This window comes from Phasianus colchicus, chromosome 1, assembly GCF_987193195.1.
Source record: "Phasianus colchicus chromosome 1, bPhaCol1.hap1.1, whole genome shotgun sequence".
Taxonomy (NCBI): Eukaryota; Metazoa; Chordata; class Aves; order Galliformes; family Phasianidae; genus Phasianus; species Phasianus colchicus.
The window spans coordinates 2,784,939-2,804,403 of NC_143436.1; the positions used below are offsets into that span (position 1 = coordinate 2,784,939).

The 19,465-nt window shown below is 48.4% G+C and overlaps 1 protein-coding gene and 1 pseudogene across 2 annotated transcripts; one reads left to right on the forward strand and one right to left on the reverse strand.

Annotated features, from left to right (window-relative positions):
• Positions 1 to 262: 262 nt before the first annotated feature.
• On the forward strand, positions 263 to 4,534 carry LOC116241514 (E3 ubiquitin-protein ligase PHF7-like). Of its 2 annotated transcripts, XM_090134394.1 has the most exons (9): positions 263 to 1,085; positions 1,415 to 1,506; positions 1,596 to 1,697; positions 1,955 to 2,079; positions 2,221 to 2,383; positions 2,475 to 2,578; positions 2,794 to 2,907; positions 3,057 to 3,175; positions 3,340 to 4,534. In XM_090134394.1, the coding sequence occupies exons 1-9, from the start codon at positions 1,040 to 1,042 to the stop codon at positions 4,020 to 4,022; spliced, it is 1,548 nt and encodes a 515-aa protein (XP_089990520.1). In that variant the 5' UTR covers positions 263 to 1,039; the 3' UTR covers positions 4,023 to 4,534. The 2 variants fall into 2 exon arrangements, with proteins under 2 accessions (XP_089990520.1, XP_089990519.1); XM_090134393.1 differs by having other exon boundaries at positions 263 to 1,506.
• Positions 4,535 to 9,870: 5,336 nt separating this feature from the next.
• Positions 9,871 to 19,364, reverse strand: LOC149919322 (uncharacterized; annotated as a pseudogene).
• Positions 19,365 to 19,465: the final 101 nt, after the last annotated feature.

Sequence of the window (19,465 nt, forward strand, 5' to 3'; positions counted from 1 at the left end):
CCGGTTGCAACCAAGGCGGCCCACAAGAGTGTGCCGGCCACAGGCGGCGTGACCAGCCTGGCACGGTGGTGCTGCACAAGATCCGCCGCTACCGGAAGTCCACGGAGCTGCTGATCCACAAGCTGCCCTTCCAGCGCCTGGTGTGTGAGATCACGCAGGACTTCAAGACCGACCTGCGCTTCCAGAGCCCAGCCATAGGCAAGCGAGGCCTACCTGGTGGGGCTCTTCGAGGACATCCAGCTCACCCGGCGCATCTGTGGGGAGCGTGCCTGAGGCCACAGCCCATCCCCCTTTCTCTTCCAATTAACATCATGTTGGTAGAGCACCAACAACTGTTATAAGAATGTTCTTGTTCAGAGCACCTTGTTTTCTATTTGAGTTTTCTATTGAAGATTGTTCTATTCAAGTTTTCTATTGAAGACTGTTATATATTGTTATATTTTACCTAATTTAATTGTGCATAGGGAGGGGGGAAATGTGGTAGTGAGGGTCTGGCGCCCGGAAGATATCGCGTTGTACAGGAAGACAGGGTCCCCCTCCCGATAGCCAATAGCGTTCAGTGCCCAGGTTATATAAGGCCGTTTTTCCCGCCAATAAACGCCATTTGCCGTCCACCACATTGGTGTCAGCGAGCCGATGGACTGAGCAACCTGGGATTGGTCGCCGTGCCGTTCCCGAACCAGGTCGCCACGCCTACGATAGGCAACACACAGGGAGAGCAGGGCATGTGGGACTGGCATGGAAGCATGGGGAAAGAGTAAAGTTAAACAAGTGAAAAAGCCTCTGGATTTTGTTTCCATTCTGCAGCATGCTGATTTATATTTCAAGTTTTGGTGGATTTAAGATGTTCATAGATGCTGTAGCCCACAGTCACCATGAGGCTGTGACCGTGATGTCACAGTGGGTGTCATAGAACGGCCATTGTGACGTGTGAAGCTTGGAGCAGAGCAAAGGCTGCCAGGCTTAGGCTGACCGTCATTGTGGTCTAGTGAGACACAGAGAGAGCAGGGACTCTTGCAGTGTTCACTATCAACGCACAATGATGTCCAACAGGAAGAGGAAAGCCTCCAGCTTGGAGGAGCCAGGTAAGACCACAGCATCCCTGAGCACAGATTCTGCCAACAGCCAGAGGAGTGCTGGGGTGTGCCTGCAGATGAGGGGCAAGGAAGGAGCAGTTAGGGGATCCCAGCCACCGTGTAGCAGTCCCTCCACTACTTGGCAATGGGGTCCAACTTGGGCTGCAGCTGCCCGCTGGAACTTCTGAGGCTTCATTGGGAACTTTTCCACCACCACCACCACCAGTCCTGCCCCTCAGCCAACATGGAAAGCACAGAGCAGGACCCTGGGGACAACCCACAGGGATACCTGGCCCCAAGGTGCTCACTCCTGCTCATATTTGCTCTCTTCTTTTCAGCATGCATGCTTTGTGGCCAGGCAGATAATGACCCAAACATCTTTGGGCGCACATTTGGCCAGGGTTGGATTCGTGCCCATGAGTTCTGCTTGGTGAGTTCCCTCAAGGGCTCCTTCCAGATTACTGCCAGGGATGCTCCCCTTCCTGTCCTAATGAGATCCTGCTTTATTGCCTTCTACAGATTTTTGCCAACATCTTCTATGCAGAAACACTCTCAAGAGATGGAACTGTGGGCATCCCCCTTGATGACATTACACGCAAGGTCAAGCAGGCAAACCAGAAGGTGAGGACTTGAACGGAGCAGGCAGATTTGTGCCCCGAGAGCCTCACACCGGCTTAGCCTGGACACAAAGAAAGCAATTGCAGCCTTTCCAACCGCCTCCAGGACAAAGTCCTGTGACTGGAGTTGCACCCTGTCTGCCAGGCGGCTTTGTAGAGTGTGACCAAGCAGTTCCCACATCCTGTGCTCTGCCCAGAGGTGTGGGGCCGGCTGTGGAGGGCCTGAGCCTGCTGCTGATGGGACTGTTCTGCTCTTTCCAGCAATGCTGTGTTTGTGGAGAGAGGGGTGCTGCCATCAACTGTGCTGAGAGCAGCTGTGAACGAAGCTTCCACCTGCCGTGTGCCAAGGACGGGCAATGCGTCACCCAGTTCTTTGGGCAGCACAGGTAAGGGCTGTCAGCAGCAGCCAAGCCAGGGAGGATCCCAGCAGCCTGCCAGAGCCAGAGCCAGGGCCTGGGGCTCCTTCGTGGTCCTCTGCCCTCCACCCATGGCTTCTCAGCGTGCCCATCCCTTCCATCTTCCCGCAGGTCCTTCTGCTTTGAGCACTGCCCTCGACAGACAGCAGTGACAGCTCCATCAAAAGGCACCACCTGTGTCATCTGCCTTGGGCCTGTGGGGGACAGCTTGTCCTACCACACCCTGGTGTGTCCAGCATGCAAACATGCCTGGTTCCACCGGGGCTGCATCCAGGTAGGAGCCCTCCCCTAACCCTGCAGACATGCTTGGTGCTCAGCAGCACCAGGCTCTGCTCACGCTCACCCTGCTTGTTCTTCTCCTGCAGCAACAGGCCTTAACTGGCAATTCATGCTTCCGGTGCCCTGGATGTCGAGACAGTCTTCTGTTCTTAGTGGAAATGTCCATCATTGGGATCCAAATCCCTGACAGGTTGGTGTCCTGCTAAACCATGCAGATGAGAAGGTACGAGTGCTAGGCCTGCCCAGGAAGTGACTTGGCAGGCCTGGACCTTTGCTGTCTCAATAGCACGTGCCTCAGCTTCATGGAGAAGCTGGAAATGGAGCTGGGGAGGAGGAAATGGGATAACCTTGGATCTGATGCTGGGGATGCTGGGGCCTCATCACTTTCCCTCCCTTCTTTTGTAGAAAACCAGAACAGGAGGACAATGATGCATATGCATCACTTCTACAGAGGCACAGGCGCTGCAATGCCATCAGGTGCCGTCACCCTGAAGGCAGAGATCAGGCAGACATAAGGGGGTGAGTTACCACAGCAGCTCTCTGGAGCTTCGTGGGGGATCTCAGCCTCAGCAGAGGCTGGGGTAGCAAAGACTGAGCAGCAGAGATGTGCTGTGCTGGGCTCTCCCTGGCATGGCTCACTTGGTCATCACACCCCTTTGCTTCCCCAGGCCCTGGCAGCTGATCGTGTGCAGCTCCTGTGCTGCTGAAGGCACTCACCGAGAGTGCTCCTACCTGAGCAACACAACAGCCACGTGGGAGTGTGACAGCTGTGCTGGCCTGGGTACCGGTAAGAGGCAGTCAGCCGTGTAGCACTTTGCTGGAGCCAGGCAAGGCCTGGCAGCAAGTGCTCGGGGCAGCTTTGCCAGAGTCTCTCTGCCCCAGGAGGGATGGCAGCCCGTCCCTACCTGGGGCTACAGGTTCCTCCTGCTGACCTTCCGCCTCCCCTTACAGCCTCCAGCACCATCTCGGAGCTCGCGGCACTCCGCACTGCCAGCCACGAGAGCCTGGAGCCATCCCACAGCCCCCAGGCACCTCAGAACAGCTGCTCCAGCCCCGACAGCCAGGCAGCTGTCTCCGGGCCATCACACAGGCCCCAGCTGCCGGAGCTCAGCTGCCACACCAGTGAGCTGGGGACAATCTGCTCACATATTCCTGACCATCAGGATACAGAGGAGCAGCACCAAGCACGGCATGGGAGCAGCCAAACACCCCCCCCAGCCATTGAAAGCGGCTCCCGCATCTCCACCAGACGGGGCAGATCGGGATCCTCCAGAGCAGCCACAGCAGCTGCACGCAGGAGGCGTCCCAGGCAGCGGAGAACAAGCCCCACACGAAGCCGCTCCCCGCTGCAAGGTCGGGCCCCACCATCCCAGAGCCGGACCAGAAGACCTCAAGGCAGCAGGCGAACACCATCTCCAGCTGCTCAGAACAGGACCCGCAGCACCACCAGAGCGGCAACGCGGAGGTCCTTGAGGGCTCCCCTGCGCTCACACACTGCGGAATGGCCCAGGCAGCCAGGGGAGGCCCGCACGCGGAGCCGTTCCTCAGTGGCACAACGAGCCCCAAATGTCCACAGCCGGCTCAGAGGAGGCTCCAGGAAAAAGTCCCGGCAGCGGAGGCTATCCTGGCCATGAAGCCACTCCCGGGTCTAACATCGAAGCCAACATCCCCCCCCGCCAGAAGCCCCAGAACGATGGCGTGTTCCACCAGCGGGGGCTCTCCCGGGCATGAAGTCCTTCCTGGATCCAACATCAATGTCAGCATCCCCGCCCCTGTCCCTGCCCCTCCCCCCCCAAACAGCCAGTCCCCAAAATTATGTCATGGCAGCTGTTCCAACAGTGCGGTCTATCCAGGCATGTTGTCACTCCTGGCTCCAACATCGACCCAACATCTGCCGCTCCCCCTACAATCAGCCCCAAAATTAGATGACGTGGAGGCGGTTCCAACAGGGGGGTATCCCAGGCATGAAGTCACTCCTGGGTCTCAGATCAGAGCCAACATCTGCCCCCCTGCGCAACTAGCCTGAAAATAGATGGCATGGAAACAGCTGCGGGCCAGTACCATGTGCTGGCTCTAGTCCCAAGTGTCCAACACAATAAACCCAACCAACCCCCACACATTTCTTTGTCTGCTTCTTTTTCTTCACGCGTCCTGATGCGGGCAGACTAGGGCGCTGGGATCACAGGCTTTTCTCCTCCTCAGCACCTTCCAGCCCTTGCACCGCCTGGAGAACTGGGCGCAGAGGAACCTGGAGAGGTTCAAGAAGGCTGAGTGAATGCAGGGCCCAACACCTCGGGAGGAACAAGGGCACGCTTCTGTAAACTTAGGAGCTGAGCTGCTGGAGAGAAGCTCTGCGGAGAAGGACCCGGGGTCCCCGGTGGCCGGTGGGGGTGGTCGGGAGCCATCAGAGTGCCACCTTGTGGCCAAGAAGACCAATGGCAGCCTGGGGTGCATTCAAAAGAGCCTGGCCAGCCGGGCAAAAGAAGTTCACCTCTCCCTCTATTCTGCCCCGCTGAGGCCACACCTGGAGTCGGGTGTCCAGTTCTGGGCTCAAGAAAGACAGGGAACATTGCTGGAGAGCCCAGCAATGGACTGCAAAGACGATGAGGGGCCCGGGGGAGCATCTTCCTCAGCAGGAAAGGCTGACGCACCTACTGCTGTTTAGCTTGGAGTAGTCTGAGAGGGGATCTCATCAATGCTTATCAATACTGAAATGGTGGCTGTCAAGAGGATGAGGCCAGTCTCAGTAGAGGGCATCAAAAATTGCTTTTATTGGGGTCTACAACGGGCCACCTGATCAGGGGGAGCCTGTTGACGAGGCCTTCTTGCTTCAGCTGCAGCAAGTGTCACGCTTGCGGGCTCTCGTCCTGATGGGGGATTTCAACCACCCGGGTGTATATCCGCTGGGATAGCGGCACGGCGGGTGGCAGACAATCCAGGAGATTCCTGGAGCCTGTTGAGGATAACTTCCTGGTCCAGGTGTGAGATGGACCGAGCGGAGGTGACGCCTTACAAGAGCCGCTCTCCATCATATTTGAGAAACCATGGCAGTTGGGTGAAATCCCCGGTGACTGGAGAAAAGGAAACACGACTCCAATTCTAAGGAGGGGAGAAAGGACGACCCAGGGACCTAGAGGCTGGCGAGCCTCACCCACCACCTGGGACCACCTTAGGCATAAAGCTACTCCTAGAACCAACATCAGAGTCAAAGTCTGTGCAGCCAGCCCCCAAGCCTGCACAGGAGTAGCCATGTACCAGTCCTACCTGCCTTCTCTGGTCCCGAGTCCAACTGCATGGGAACTGCTGAATCACAGCCCAAACCACTGATTGACCAGCTTGGAAAAGGACCTGGTCAGCCCTGGAAGCACAGCTGAAGACAGTTCAGCTGTGCAACCAGAAGGGGTGAAGCCTGGCTACACCTCTCTTAGACCCCATGTAAGGGCTGACTGCCACTGGGGAAAGTTCTCTTTCTGGAGATTTCTCCTTGGTGAAGCTTTTTCCTATAAATCTGCAATTTTCTGATACAGGCAAGCAATCTTCTTCCCTTCCTTTATAGTACCTCTCTATCATGCCAGTCCTTTTGTTATCACACCTTTGTTATAACACCTTTCCCAGTGTATCAATCTGTCAAAGTGCTACACCAACACAATAAAGATCAGAGATTCCCCCACATGCATTTGTCAGCTTAATCCTTCCCTGCTTCTGCTGAGATGAGCAGAAGTAGGGACACTGACAACAGAGTTGTCTCCTTCCCAGACCTCACTTCACCTGGCACAGTTTTGGCCAGATCCCAGTGCGGCACAGTGTCCAAATTCCTCAAGAACCCAAGCTGAAATGATTGCTGAACCACTCTCTGTCCCCTCTGAAAAGTCAGTGTTCTGGTTTCAGCTGGAACAGTTGACTTCCTAGTGTCCGGTACAATGCTAAGTTTCAGCCTTAGGAGAAAAAAAGCATTGATCAAACACCAGTATTTTAGTTGTTGCTGAGCAGTTCTGCACAGATCCAAGGACATTCCTCTTTCTCTTTCTGTCCTCCCAGCAAGGAGGACAAGCTGAGCTCAAGATGCTGGGAGGGGACAGAACCAGGACGGCTGACTTGAACTGTCTGAAAGGATATTTCATACAATGTGAAGTAGGTTGTAAAACAATGAAACCATGAGGAGTTGGTTGAGGGAGACAGGCAACAATGGGGGACAAGCCAAACACCAATGGGAGGCAGTGAGCAATTGCATCGTGTTGCTGAAGCAATTGCTGGAGCTGACTACAACTTGAAAGATTTTTTCTTCTCCAAATCTGCAAAATTTGAACAAAAATTTATCATACTGCTGGTAAGTCTTCCCTATCCCAAAAAGGGAAGGAAAACCAAAAGAAAACAAAATAAAATATCATCGTTTCCACCAGTGCCACCTTCAAAATAGGGTCGATAAAGTATTTTTGTTAATTGTATTATATTGCATTTCATTTTATTGTTCTACAATATATTACACTTCATTTTACAGCTGAGCATCATATTCTGCCATACCAGTCTTTAAATGGGAATTGCAAAACCCTTGCTGCATCATTTGTAAAGCACTTAGTTACACCACCATCTCTAGGATCTTCTATGATGCACTGATAGCATAAATTCCTGCAACATCATCAAGAAAATCTGCAAGGGACCTATCATTCTCATTTTCTCGAAGGCCACCTGGACCATGCTTTTGTAAGGTTATGGACTGGCTCTACTATACAGACATCTGGTGATCAACTGCACAAAATGCTGAAAATGGAGTGATCTTCTATCCTAACCCGTGTGTTTCAAAGCCTGCATTAGTGGTGATGGTGTTATGGAGTTCATCTGCAAATATCTCTATTGGTGATTTTGTCTTTGCTGACAACAGAGGCAAAAAGTCTATCTTCAACCTTATTCAGCGCCTACATAACACTGCTGTACAGTGAAGTTGATTTAAGTCTGCTCCTGTAGATTTGGTTCCACCATGGGCTCTTTATCACAGTGTTTTTAAAGCTACAGTGGCTATAGATGTAAGTATCCTCAGTCTGATTATCCACCAACACCTCACAATAATATTCTGGAATTACCACCATTGCTATCTTAGAGACTAGTTACTATTGAACAGTTTCCAATCTGAATCTCAAAGTGGCTTGATAGCTATATCCAAAGATTTCATCTTTGTCCAGCCTGAGATTTATCTTGGTGACCATTTCTGCTGGGCTCATCTTGCCCACCAAGCTGGAATAGTTCAGAGGGGATGGGTGGTAGCTTTCTCGGACAATGGGAAAATCAGACTTTCTCCATCACCAAAGTTATGATGCTGAGCCTGACCGAATCATGCTGTCCTAGACCTGAAGCAGGGGCACAACAGATCAGAGTGGCAATACCAAATGGAGCTGGTTGGCTCCATTGAAGGCAGCATAGAGTGTACATGACTAAAAACCACTGCAGCACATTTGGAACATGCTGCCACTTTGGCATTGTGGTATTGCATTGCAAAAAGCTGTCAGGTTTTTTCCATGTAAGAAGAATCCCAAAAGCAAATTCTTTGCTGAAATTTTGTCTCAGGATAAGAAGTTGCCAGTCAAATACTCAGATTTTGACCATGCACTGCAGTGTGGAAAGCCCTTTCAGGGATACTGACTCCATGAAATGTCCTTCAACATGGCAGTCCTCCAACTGTATTGAGCTGTATACTGTCTAGATCACTCCAGTTCTTCTTGGCAGCAAAACTTTAAGACTGTAAGGTAAATGGGGCTTCTTGTTTGTTAGATTTTAGTACCACTGGGTCAGAGTTTCTTCTGTAGAATGGGGATTATGATGTTTGCTAGTGATACATTTACTTTGTCAAAAGTGCTATAGAAATACAACAACTGTCATGTTATCTTTCTCTTATATAACTTGATAGTAAATTAAATTTAAGGCCAAAAGGACTATTCGGCTGCTGAAAGTTATGCCCCATTTTCTGCTAGGGAAGAGTTGAAATTTGTTGTCTGATGTCTCATTTTGGATGGATTGGTTGCACTTTTGTTTACCTTGAAAATACAAAAGTGTGCTGTTGATACTGGGAGTTTTACTTCAGTTCAATTTTTTCATTGTTTCTCTTGCCTGAAGCTTCTAGTACACAAAGCAGAAAATTTCCAAAGCTAGAATGAAATACTTCTGCGAGTAGTGGAATTTATGAAATCTTATCTCCAGTGGGTTTGTATGCTTGTCTGTCTACAGATTAATAAGGTGGATCTCTGATCTATTTTTCTTTTTTTTTCTGGGGTTAAGGGATTTGTTACCTCTCTCCCACATGAATTTTCTGGAATAGAATGGCCAAGCTTGCAGTTCTGGATCAGTGCAGACAAGAATTTTGGAATTTCTCTTCTATCTGGCCCTATATTTGCATCCAAATCATATCAGGTATCAGCTGGGGCAAATACTGACATCCAACAGATCCACAAATCTTTATGAAGAGAATCAGGGTCATAGAGTCATAGAATCATAGAATGGCCACAATGAAAGGGACCACAATGACCATCTAGTTTCAACCCCCCTGCTATGTGCAGGGTCGCCAACCAGCAGACCAGGCTGCCCAGAGCCACATCCAGCCTGGCCTTGAATGCCTCCAGGGATGGGGCATCCACAACCTCCTTGGGCAACCTGTTCCAGTGTGTCACCACCTTCTGGGTGAAAAACTTCCTCCTAATATCTAACCTAAACCCCCCGTCTCAGTTTAAAACCATTCCCATTTATCCTATCACTATCCACCCTTGTAAAGGGACGTAAAAGGGGTCAGAAAGATATGGTGAATTTATGCAGTTGAGTCAAAATGAGCAGCATATGATAAGGCTCTAAGAGTTGGAGAAAAAAAAACAACAACCTAATCAGGAATGTGAGCGAGTGAGAGGATGTGAATGTGTTGCTTTTTGTATTTCATACACACCTAACGTTTTCCATGGTTCTCAATGACGATAATTATTAAAGATTTGAATTTCAACGAGCTGTCTTGCAGCTTGAAGTTGTTTACAAGATGAAGAGGGGCCGGTTGAAGATTTTTAGTTTGGAAGGTGTTGCCTATTGTAGGCGTGGCGACCTGGTTCGGGAACAGCACGGCGACCAATCCCAGGTCGCTCAGTCCATCGGCTCGCTGACACCAATGTGGTGGACGGCAAATGGCGTTTATTGGCGGGAAAAACGGCCTTATATAACCTGGGCACTGAACGCTATTGGCTATCGGGAGGGGGACCCTGTCTTCCCGTACAACGCGATATCTTCCGGGCGCCAGACCCTCACTACCACATTTCCCTCCTCCCTATGCACAATTAAATTAGGTAAAATATAACAATATATAACAATCTTCAATAGAAAACTTGAATAGAACAATCTTCAATAGAAAACTCAAATAGAAAACAAGGTGCTCTGAACAAGAACATTCTTATAACAGTTGTTGGTGCTCTACCAACATGATGTTAATTGGAAGAGAAAGGGGGATGGGCTGTGGCCTCAGGCACGCTCCCCACAGATGCGCCGGGTGAGCTGGATGTCCTCGAAGAGCCCCACCAGGTAGGCCTCGCTCGCCTATGGCTGGGCTCTGGAAGCGCAGGTCGGTCTTGAAGTCCTGCGTGATCTCACACACCAGGCGCTGGAAGGGCAGCTTGTGGATCAGCAGCTCCGTGGACTTCCGGTAGCGGCGGATCTTGTGCAGCACCACCGTGCCGGGCTGGTCACGCCGCCTGTGGCCGGCACACTCTTGTGGGCCGCCTTGGTTGCAACCGGGCCTTTCGCTTCCGCAGGCAGGGTCGAGGAGTCGACTGCTGCCTGGAGGCAATTTACAAATTGTGTAAAGCTCTCACTTTCATTTTGTCTTATGGTGGACCATGGCGATGGCTTAACAATAACTTTAGAGGCTGTGCGAATAGTATCCCTGGCCGCACAAGTAGTTGTCATAACTTCATGGGGATGGAGGCCCAGGGCCTGTGCTTGGGAGGTAATCATTGTTGGGTCTGTACCCATCAGCCGCTGCAGGCTGGAACCATGTAGCGGGTGATCTGCCCCAGTTAGTTGAGCTAGTTGTCTTGCACAGTTATCTTCCCATTCTTGTTTAAAAACAATCATCCCTGCTCCGTCAAAAATTAGTCTACAGGTTTGTTTTAGGTCAAATGGGAGCATATCGTCTCCCCCAAAAACACCATCTATAAGGGTGGAGACCATAGCTGAGTTAAGCCCTTTATCTGCAACTGCCTTAACAATTGCTTGTATATCCCTAGGGTTTATCGGCGAGTGGACCCTCTGTCCCCCATCCATCACCCGGACCGGGAACGCTAGTGTGGCCGATGGGGCCCAGTCGGCGCATGCGATCTTTATTTTCCTCCAGTCTGTAAGAGGGATTTCTCCCCCTCGCGGTTTCTCTTTAATTTGGATGGGAACATTTCGGCTCTTAACTCTGTTCGTATTCATTCCCTCCTCCTCCGAGTTTAAGTCAATTGCGAACCACTCGTCGCAGCTACTGTCTGATCCGGAGTCAGAGCCCGACTGAGCGGCCACTTCCGGTTTCCCGTACCTTTTTGTTAGGCTCCGGCCCCGCCCGCCTCCCTTGCGGGCAGGCCGTTCCCTCCCTCTTGGTTCGTCCCGCCCTCTGCCCAGCGGGATGTTCGCCCCACAGCGGCATTTCTTCAGACGGCCGCTCTGATTGGCTTTCCACCCTTCACTCACGCTCCCCTCACCTTCCCGGTCGCTCCCACCGCCTTTATCTAACACCTCCTCGATGTTCCCTCCGAGGGCGTCTTCCCTCCGCCCTCCCTTTGCTGGCTCGGCGCCATCTTGGGGCGCATAGGGGGGCGGTCGAGCCCAAACTTCCTCAGGCTCTGATTTCCCCGCGGCAGCCCTGGCCTCCTCGATTAACCCACCCCAGAAGGATTTAGCACGTTTCTGTCCCTCCGTGGGCGGGTCGGGGTTCGATTGAGAGGACACGTCATCGTCAGAGGGGTGCAAAGTCCGCGTGGCCGCCCCGACTCCCAGTCCCGGGGTGGCCAACAAACGGCTCTCTGCCGCCCTCCAGGTCTCCCGCTCCTGCATGGCCCTGCGCAGGGCCCGCACGGCTCTCCCCCACGACTCTAGAGCACTGAATATAGAAAGCAGTTTGGAATCAGCTAGGATCATGAAACCAACAACATGGTAGACACCTGAAAACTCTGATGATGCAGGGCTGGCTCTCTCTTCTATATGCTACACTCATCTGACTTCAGGAACTTTGGTTCACTTTGGGCTGAGCTGCTGTCAGCAGCTGGGATAACTGACTACAAACCACCCAAAAATGGGATGCCTGGGACGCACTCAGCAGCTGCTCTGATGTTGGGATTTGGGAAAGGATTAATGTAATCTGCACTATTAAAGAACAACAAGGAAGGAACACAAACATGCCTGTTACGTACCCAAACTTTTCTTTACAACAGCTCTTTTCTATTTAACTTTGCTATATTTTGAAAATATATACATCATTGTCTCTGCAGTGAAATATGCCAAGTGGGCATCCCTGGTGGTAAAGGTGCCACCCTGCCTGTGTTATCTGGGAGAACAGTAAGACAGTAGAATGTACAATCGCAAGGGTCCTCTGTCAAAACAAGCAAGACAAATCAACCAAAAATATTTGACCTGGAATGTAAAATTCCAGTGCTCCCAACTCATGCAAGTATTAAAGGAAAAGAGAGGAGGTTCAGACTGAGAAGGAGGGAAGAGGAAAGATTTGATTAGGAAAGTTGCAATGGGGGCATAATGGAGGAATGGGAACATTACAATGCACCAGAGAGTCTTGAGTTGAATACTGGGAAATGACTATCAAAATACAGACAGATGAAATTATAAAATGATGAAACCAGAGCACTGAATAATATTCTGCTGGGGATTGTTTTACTGTGCTGCAAATAGCAAATTTCAGCTTGTCTCCGCTTCAAAATCCTTTATGCAAAGAAGACCTTTGGCAACTTATACCTGAATTTGGCATTACAAAGTAACTTTAATCCTCAGTGACTGCAAAGCACTTTCTAGACAAACCTCATTCCGCATTGGAACAGGGAGGAGGAGGGGACAAATTTTGTAATTTGTCTCCAAGGACTGAGTTATAATGGAAATATTTATGCAGCAATCAGAGAGTGGCTGTACACCATGCAGATATGCCTCTGAGAACTTTCAATAGCTAAATAGCTGTCTTGGGGACAGAGACCAGGGCAGCATCCATAAAATGAACACTCATTTCTTGCTTCAGACCCTGCCTGAGGCACGGGTTATGCAGGAGCTGGGCATTCTTTTTTTGCTGTTGTTGTAGGTCTTGACCCAGATGACTCCAAAAATCAGCTGATAGAAAACAGTGGCATCCTTAGCTGGAAATACTGCTGTGTGGGTGCACTCTGGAGGACAAATTAGCCCATATGGATCCCTGGAGCTATAGTGAGTAGCCAGCAAAGTGAAAGCCTATGGAGAAGAGATGTTTCCCCCACGAAAGAGCCTTAATCAGGAAGGAAGGATAATTACCTAGCTAATCTTACAAGGAGGAAGAAATATTGCAATTTGCAGGATAAAACCTTAACTAGATTCTGGAAGTGGTCTATGGATCACTTCTATGGTGTTAAGGGAAGGAGGCAGTAGCACACCAGGGCTAATCCTTTACAATTTTAGGCATGTGGCTCAGCTTTCCTCCCAGAGAGTGGCCAAGTATAAATGGAGATGGGAAAGGGACTCCCTGGGAAGGAAGCAATACTGCAAAGTAAGATTTTGAAGGATAGATTGAGTCACTTGGGAGAATCCCCTGATGTTGATGGAGTGGTTAAGGTCCTCTTTCACCTTCATCCCACTCCTTTCAAGGCTGTTTTCCAACAATTGAAAAAAATCCCATTTTCCTTACTGAATCTGCATTAGACTGCTGAAACAGTAGAACAGAATGATAAAGTTCCTTAGAGCATTTTGCCCGTTTTTTTTTCACAGCATGTGATTCCCAAAATGAAGGGTAGCCAGAAGATCGAGTCTAAGATTATAAATAAAAATTAGATCCTGAATCCTAAGAGGCTGTAAACAACCCAACCATCTGTAAATCCTACATTCCATGGGGTAGGTCCTGCTCAAGGAGGATGAAAACTCAGTACAGACATGCTTCTCTTTTCTGCTGTAGAAGTATTTTCCTGCTAAGAATAATGAATGGGCAGAGCCAAATTGCTGCCAGATGATCCCAATCAGCTGTTGTTTATATCAAGACCCTGGAAGGCAGGTCAGTCAGGCTGCTCTGACCCTAATATTGTCTGTTGAAAAATAATCAATTTACAAGGCTGGGATGAGTGACCTGTTAGCCCTGTTTGTTGATCCAAAACATAATGGCTCAATAGCTTTAATTATTAAAGCCAGGAAGATACAACCATTGATCCTCCCATTTAGTGCCATCTCTCTAGCCTGGATATCAGAATTTTTATCAAGGACATTTGGAAGGAAAAAGGGAGAAATAAAACACCTTCAATGACTGATCCACTGGCATCACCTCAATTTTGGACCCTGATATTGATAGTACGTCTCCTTCAGCCTGTGCATTACATCTTCTCGGAGCAGTCAAAGGATGGCACTTCCCTGAGAATACAAGTCCTGACTTTTGGCTAATAAAACATTGAAAAGACCATTTATGAGTTGACCCAGATCATCTTTTCTCTCCAACAGTTCAAAAAGCAGTTGGTATAAAGGACATAAATTGAGTTGGCACCAAGAGGTAATTGAAGATTGTAATTACTCAGTTTTTATAAAGCTGGAAATGTAATAAGGATCTTAAGAAAATAATAACTGAAGCTTTCTGCAGAGAGGTCCCCTGGTGCATACACTTTAGCTAAGGGCCTAGCTTTTTGGAAATACATTTTCTTGTAGTTATTACATCACTGTCTTGCTGGGACATCTCTCCTGAGCCTTTCTAGCTATAATGGGCTTTGCTAAATCTGAATATACTTTCTCTCTGCATTCTGACTTACTGTGTTGCATTGACACATTCAATACAGCAATAATTCAGAGAACAGAAAACATCCCCATTCATATGCTTTACCTTCTCTGAGCTCCTGGCTTCCCTTTTCAAAGCTGGCAGATTTCTGTCAGTCTCCCAGTTTTTCTTTCTCCTTTGGAAGTCATGAGAGAAAAGGATCTGATTCAGTATCTCAGAGGCATATGCACCTTACATGGTAGCTCCTAGGCTTTGTGGACAAAAATTGATGCAGATTTTCCCAGTGGGCTCAGAGAACATTTCATCTTGCTGTGAGTTTAGTTGCTTAAATCACAAGACTGCAACTGAAAGATGAACACGAATGAAATGGCAGATTCAGCTTCACTTAAACCTGGTGAAATTTGGTAGAAGTTCCCCCTCTGTTAACTTCTGTCTAAATTATCTACTCAGTTCTTGGGAACTGGACTTCACACTACTGCCTGTGCCATCCCAGGATTTGGACTGAGAACTGTTCATCTATTTCACTGTTAAAGGAACAAACAAAGCAATCTGGCTCCCTTCACAGCAAGCCAGTCTGTGACTTTTTTTAGGATAGGATCTCCACTTCCACTTCCAAAGACAGGTCAGATAGACAGATGAACCTCAAGAGGAGCACTTCTCTTTGTAGTTCCTTCTCACCTAGCATATACTGTGCTTTGAATTCCCATTTCCTGCTATGCAATGGCCTCATCTTTCTTCTGCTCTTTATGTGTCATAAACTGAATATTTACTCTTTTCTTTCCTTCCCTCTATGCAGAACCACATGCAAGTTGAGTATCACACCATATAAATACCTTTAAGTAGTCCTGAGCTGTCTCTTGATAGAGACCGTAAATTTTTTAAGGCGAGCAGCAAACATGTTCTGAATTTGTACTGTGTTTTGCACAACAATGCTGGCAGAATCAGATATGCCTGTACTGAGAAGAAACATTGATCTTGGATGAATAGTCTGCAGCTCATGTGTATAAGTATAGTGAAGTGAAGAATCATAGAATCATAGAATCGCTCAGGTGCTAAAAGACCTTAAAGATTATTGAGTCCAACCACAGTATAACCAAACTACCCTACCTCTAACAAACCTCTGCTAAATCATGTCCCTGAACACCAATGGTTTTTAAACACATTCAGGGATGGTGACTCAATCTAAATTCACCCTGGCACAACTTAAGGCCATTTCCCCTCATCCTGTCACCTGTCACCAGTGAGAAGGGACCAACCCTGCTCTCGCTGTAAGCACCTTTCAGACATTGGAAGAGAGCAATAAGGTCTCCCTTATGGTCTGGTCCATGTGCTCAAACTCATCATTTGTAATATCCTTGTCTTATGCTCAGTTGCTGTGAATGTTTTGTGGAAGAGCTGATGTCTGCACAAACGACAATCACAACAACCACTTTTCATGAACCCTTATAGTGTGTGAACGGTTGCACTCACAGTTTTGCCACATATCTCAGCTTGCTCAGATCTGAGGGATATGAATTGTATCAGGCTCCTAGGATCGTTGGGGAGGCCGTTGGAAAATAGAAAAGCACTGGGCAAACACTGAGCAGTGCTCCCTTGCCTGAGTCCCGAGGATGCAATAGAAGATATTCCTGCTTGTTGCCTTCACTCATCCCTGTACGCACAGACAGGATCCAATTCCTCCTTCACATGGTGGCATAGTAAGTTTTTCTACATTTGATATTGTGTCAATTTTTACAAACATTTTAATACATATTCCAGCTACAGCTGCATTCAAACGTCTCTGGGTGGGGAGGACACATTCATACTGGGAGGTGTGAAGAGAAAGCCAAAGCCTGACACCCACATTTGGGTTATGTCTTGTGCTGGCTCTCACTCAAGTGCAGACAGCTCATTAGTAGCAGGGTGCTTCTGTCCTGCAGGATGTAGTAGCTTGATGGCTCAAAGCTTCATTTCATGACAGGAGTCTCCTCAGTGCCTTCTGCTTAACTAGGACCGTTCCCTCCAGAGAAAAAAAAACACTTTCTTGTCCTTTGCTGGTATGTGTCCATCTGGACTGCTTCTTAAATGGCTCTGTTTCCATTCCTTCCCTGCTACACAACCAAATAAAGATTTCTGGAGCTCTGGGAAGAGAAAATTGTATTTAAATTAATTGCTTGTGGTTCTAGATGTAGAACTTCTCTGCATTTTCTGCATCATGTCATTCATCTCTGCATTCATTTATTCATCCCATTAGTTTTGATGAAAATTTGGTGGGGGTTTCTAAGACCTTCTACTGACTCATCCTGATACATGCTGGCAATGTATTCAGGTCAATTAGACATCTGCCAGTTTCATATTCATAGGCCATGACATATGTTTGCTCAACAGGGTATGGCAACAAGGAGGAACTGAATTTGCATCCTGAACAAGGTGGCACAACGGTGTATCGATATCGTTTTTTAATGAGATTTGCTGGCTTTTGCAGACTTGAGAAAGTGTAAATTTATGCTAAAATGTCAACAAATGCCAGTCAAATAAAGTTCTGTATCATGCCTGAATGCAAAAGACACAGAGAGTTATGGTGAATCATTTTCATCAACATGTTAACTCCAGGAATCACATCGATTTACATTTAGCTACACTTGCCTAAGCCAAAAACTCAATTCTGCTGCTCCATGAGTACTTTTTGCCTGTTCAGAGGCAGTTGTTTTAGTTTTAGGAGACCTATTTCTTTCATATACATCATATTAATAGAATCATAGAATGGTTTAGTTTGGAAGGGCCCTTTACAATCATCTAGTTCCAATACCCAGCCCACATTTTTAGAAACTGTGAGCTTAAAGTGGATGACCTAAAATCTACAAGACATCAACATAAATCTGAGAGAGTGCAGAATACGCCATTGTTTTTCCAATAGGAGTGCATTTGGGAAAGGTGAAGATATTGGTGCTGTTTGGTGAGAGGCAGATAAGCATAACTTAATTCCAACTGACTTTTCTCTGCAAAGCTAATGAGGTCTGGGGTTGTCCCTGTTGAACTGATGCAGCTCTTCTTGCACTGTTTTCCAGTTTACCAAAGGTCTGTTTTATCGTCTTTGTATTTGTGCTGATGTCCTCTAAAGAGAGGTGCATACTCAGCCCTGGGCAACTGACAGCACAAATAGAAGGCACTGACTCCAGGCACAGCAGGAGCACAAAACAACATGATGACTTTCCCCAAGTTGGGCCACAGAGTGGTGGCAGACTTACAGAGAGAATCCATATGTCACAGATGGAGGGGATTTAACAGGGACTCTGCATTTTACTTACATGTACGTATGTGATGGCTGCTCCAAAAGCAATGCTTCCCATTTTATTATGTTGGACCACGATGTCTGAAGCAGATGTTGGTGGTATGGCAGTAGAGGTTGAATCTTCCCACCACTATTTCACCACATTCTGTCACCATGTGATAGGTGGCAGAAGAGGAGCAGTCTGACAAAACAGCATCTGACATGGAAATGTGTGTGAACAAGAGTGTAATGAAATCAATGTGAAAAAAATGGAATTCAATGACATTGACTGATGCCTGCTGAACTTTTCTGGACGCCAAACAGTGTATGTGAACAGAGTGAGGTGGAACATGGTACCTTTCAGGAGTGGCAAAAGTGTGAGAAGATACCTCTGCTAGTGCAGATCTTCATTAGCATGGAATACAGGCTCTTCTTCACTGCTAGAGAGGTTGCATATGCTAATGCTGGTGGCTATGTTAAAACACAGTGCTTGGTAGCTAAGAATTTGCTCAATAAAATGTTGTTATTGTGCTCTCTGTCCCTCTTGCACTTATAATTGCAATCTCAAAATATTATTTGAGAGCAGGCCTACGGAGAACGCATGGTGGATGAGAAGCTGACCGTGAGGTAGCAGTGTGTGCTTGCAGCCCAAAAGACCAGCTGTATCCTGGGCATCATGAAACAAGGGGTTGCTTGCCGGGAGAGGGAGTGATGTTCAGAGGGCCGCAGCACCTCTCCTTTGAAGAAATATTGAGGGAACTGGGCTTCTTTAGCATGGAGAAGAGAAGGCTCTGGGGAGACCTCATTGTGGCCTTCCAGTACTCAAAGGGAAGGAGGGGGAACGGCTTTTTAACGTGGGTTGATAGTGATAGGGCAAGGGAGAATGGCTTTCAGCTAAGACAGGGGAGGTTTAGGTTAGATTTCTGGAGGAAGTTTTTCACTCGGAGGGTGGTGAGGCACTGGAACAGGCTGCCCAAGGAGGCTGTGGATGCCCCGTCCCTGGAAGCATTCAAGGCCAGGCTGGATGGGGCCTTGAGCAACCTGGTCGGGTGGGAGGTGTCCCTGTCTATAGCAGGGGGCTTGGAACTAGATGATCTGAAAGGTCCCTTCCAACTCAAACCGTTGCTATGATTCAACGAAAAATGAAACAACGCTCCGCTGTGTTTTCCACATACGCCACCTTCCACAGCTTGGATGGGATGGGTTATTCAGGACCTACCCTGCCAATCTGGGAGGACATTAACATCTTCAGCAAGGACCTGGATGAAGGGACAAAGTGTACCCCTGGCCTGTGTCTAGATGTGGCGGACACGCCGGAAGGCAGTGCTGCCATTTAGAGACAGTTAGCCACGATGAGAGCTGGCCAAAGAGGAACCTGGTGGGGTTTTACAAGTGCGAGTGCAGGGTGGTACACCTGGGGGGGAATATCCGCACACGTCAGTCCAGGCGAGGGGCTGACCCGCTGGAGAAGAGCTCTGCACAGAAGGACCTGGGTGTCCTGGTGGACACCCGGCTGGCCATTTTCACCTTCTGGAGGTGATCCTTGTCAGCCGTGACGGAGAGGTAGCCTTCCAAGGCAGATCTGGTGTGTTAGCCAGGCAAGTGGATGGACAACCTTGGAGAAAGGCGTTGAGCAATCGAGGGAATCAGCTGTGCTGGATAAAGTGTTTGAAGAGAAATAGAAACATCAGCCTTGATCTTGATTGCTTTTATTGTTTGTTTTATTGTTTGTTTTTCGGTGGGAGCTAGGTTCTTTATTGAGTGGTACGTCCATGAGTGAGCATAATGTGAAATAACACTGGCCCGTTTTACTGACAAAAAGGGGGGCGATGGACATTGTGTGTTGGGAGGAAATTGTTTCAAAGGCAGGTCGTGCTTGATCAACT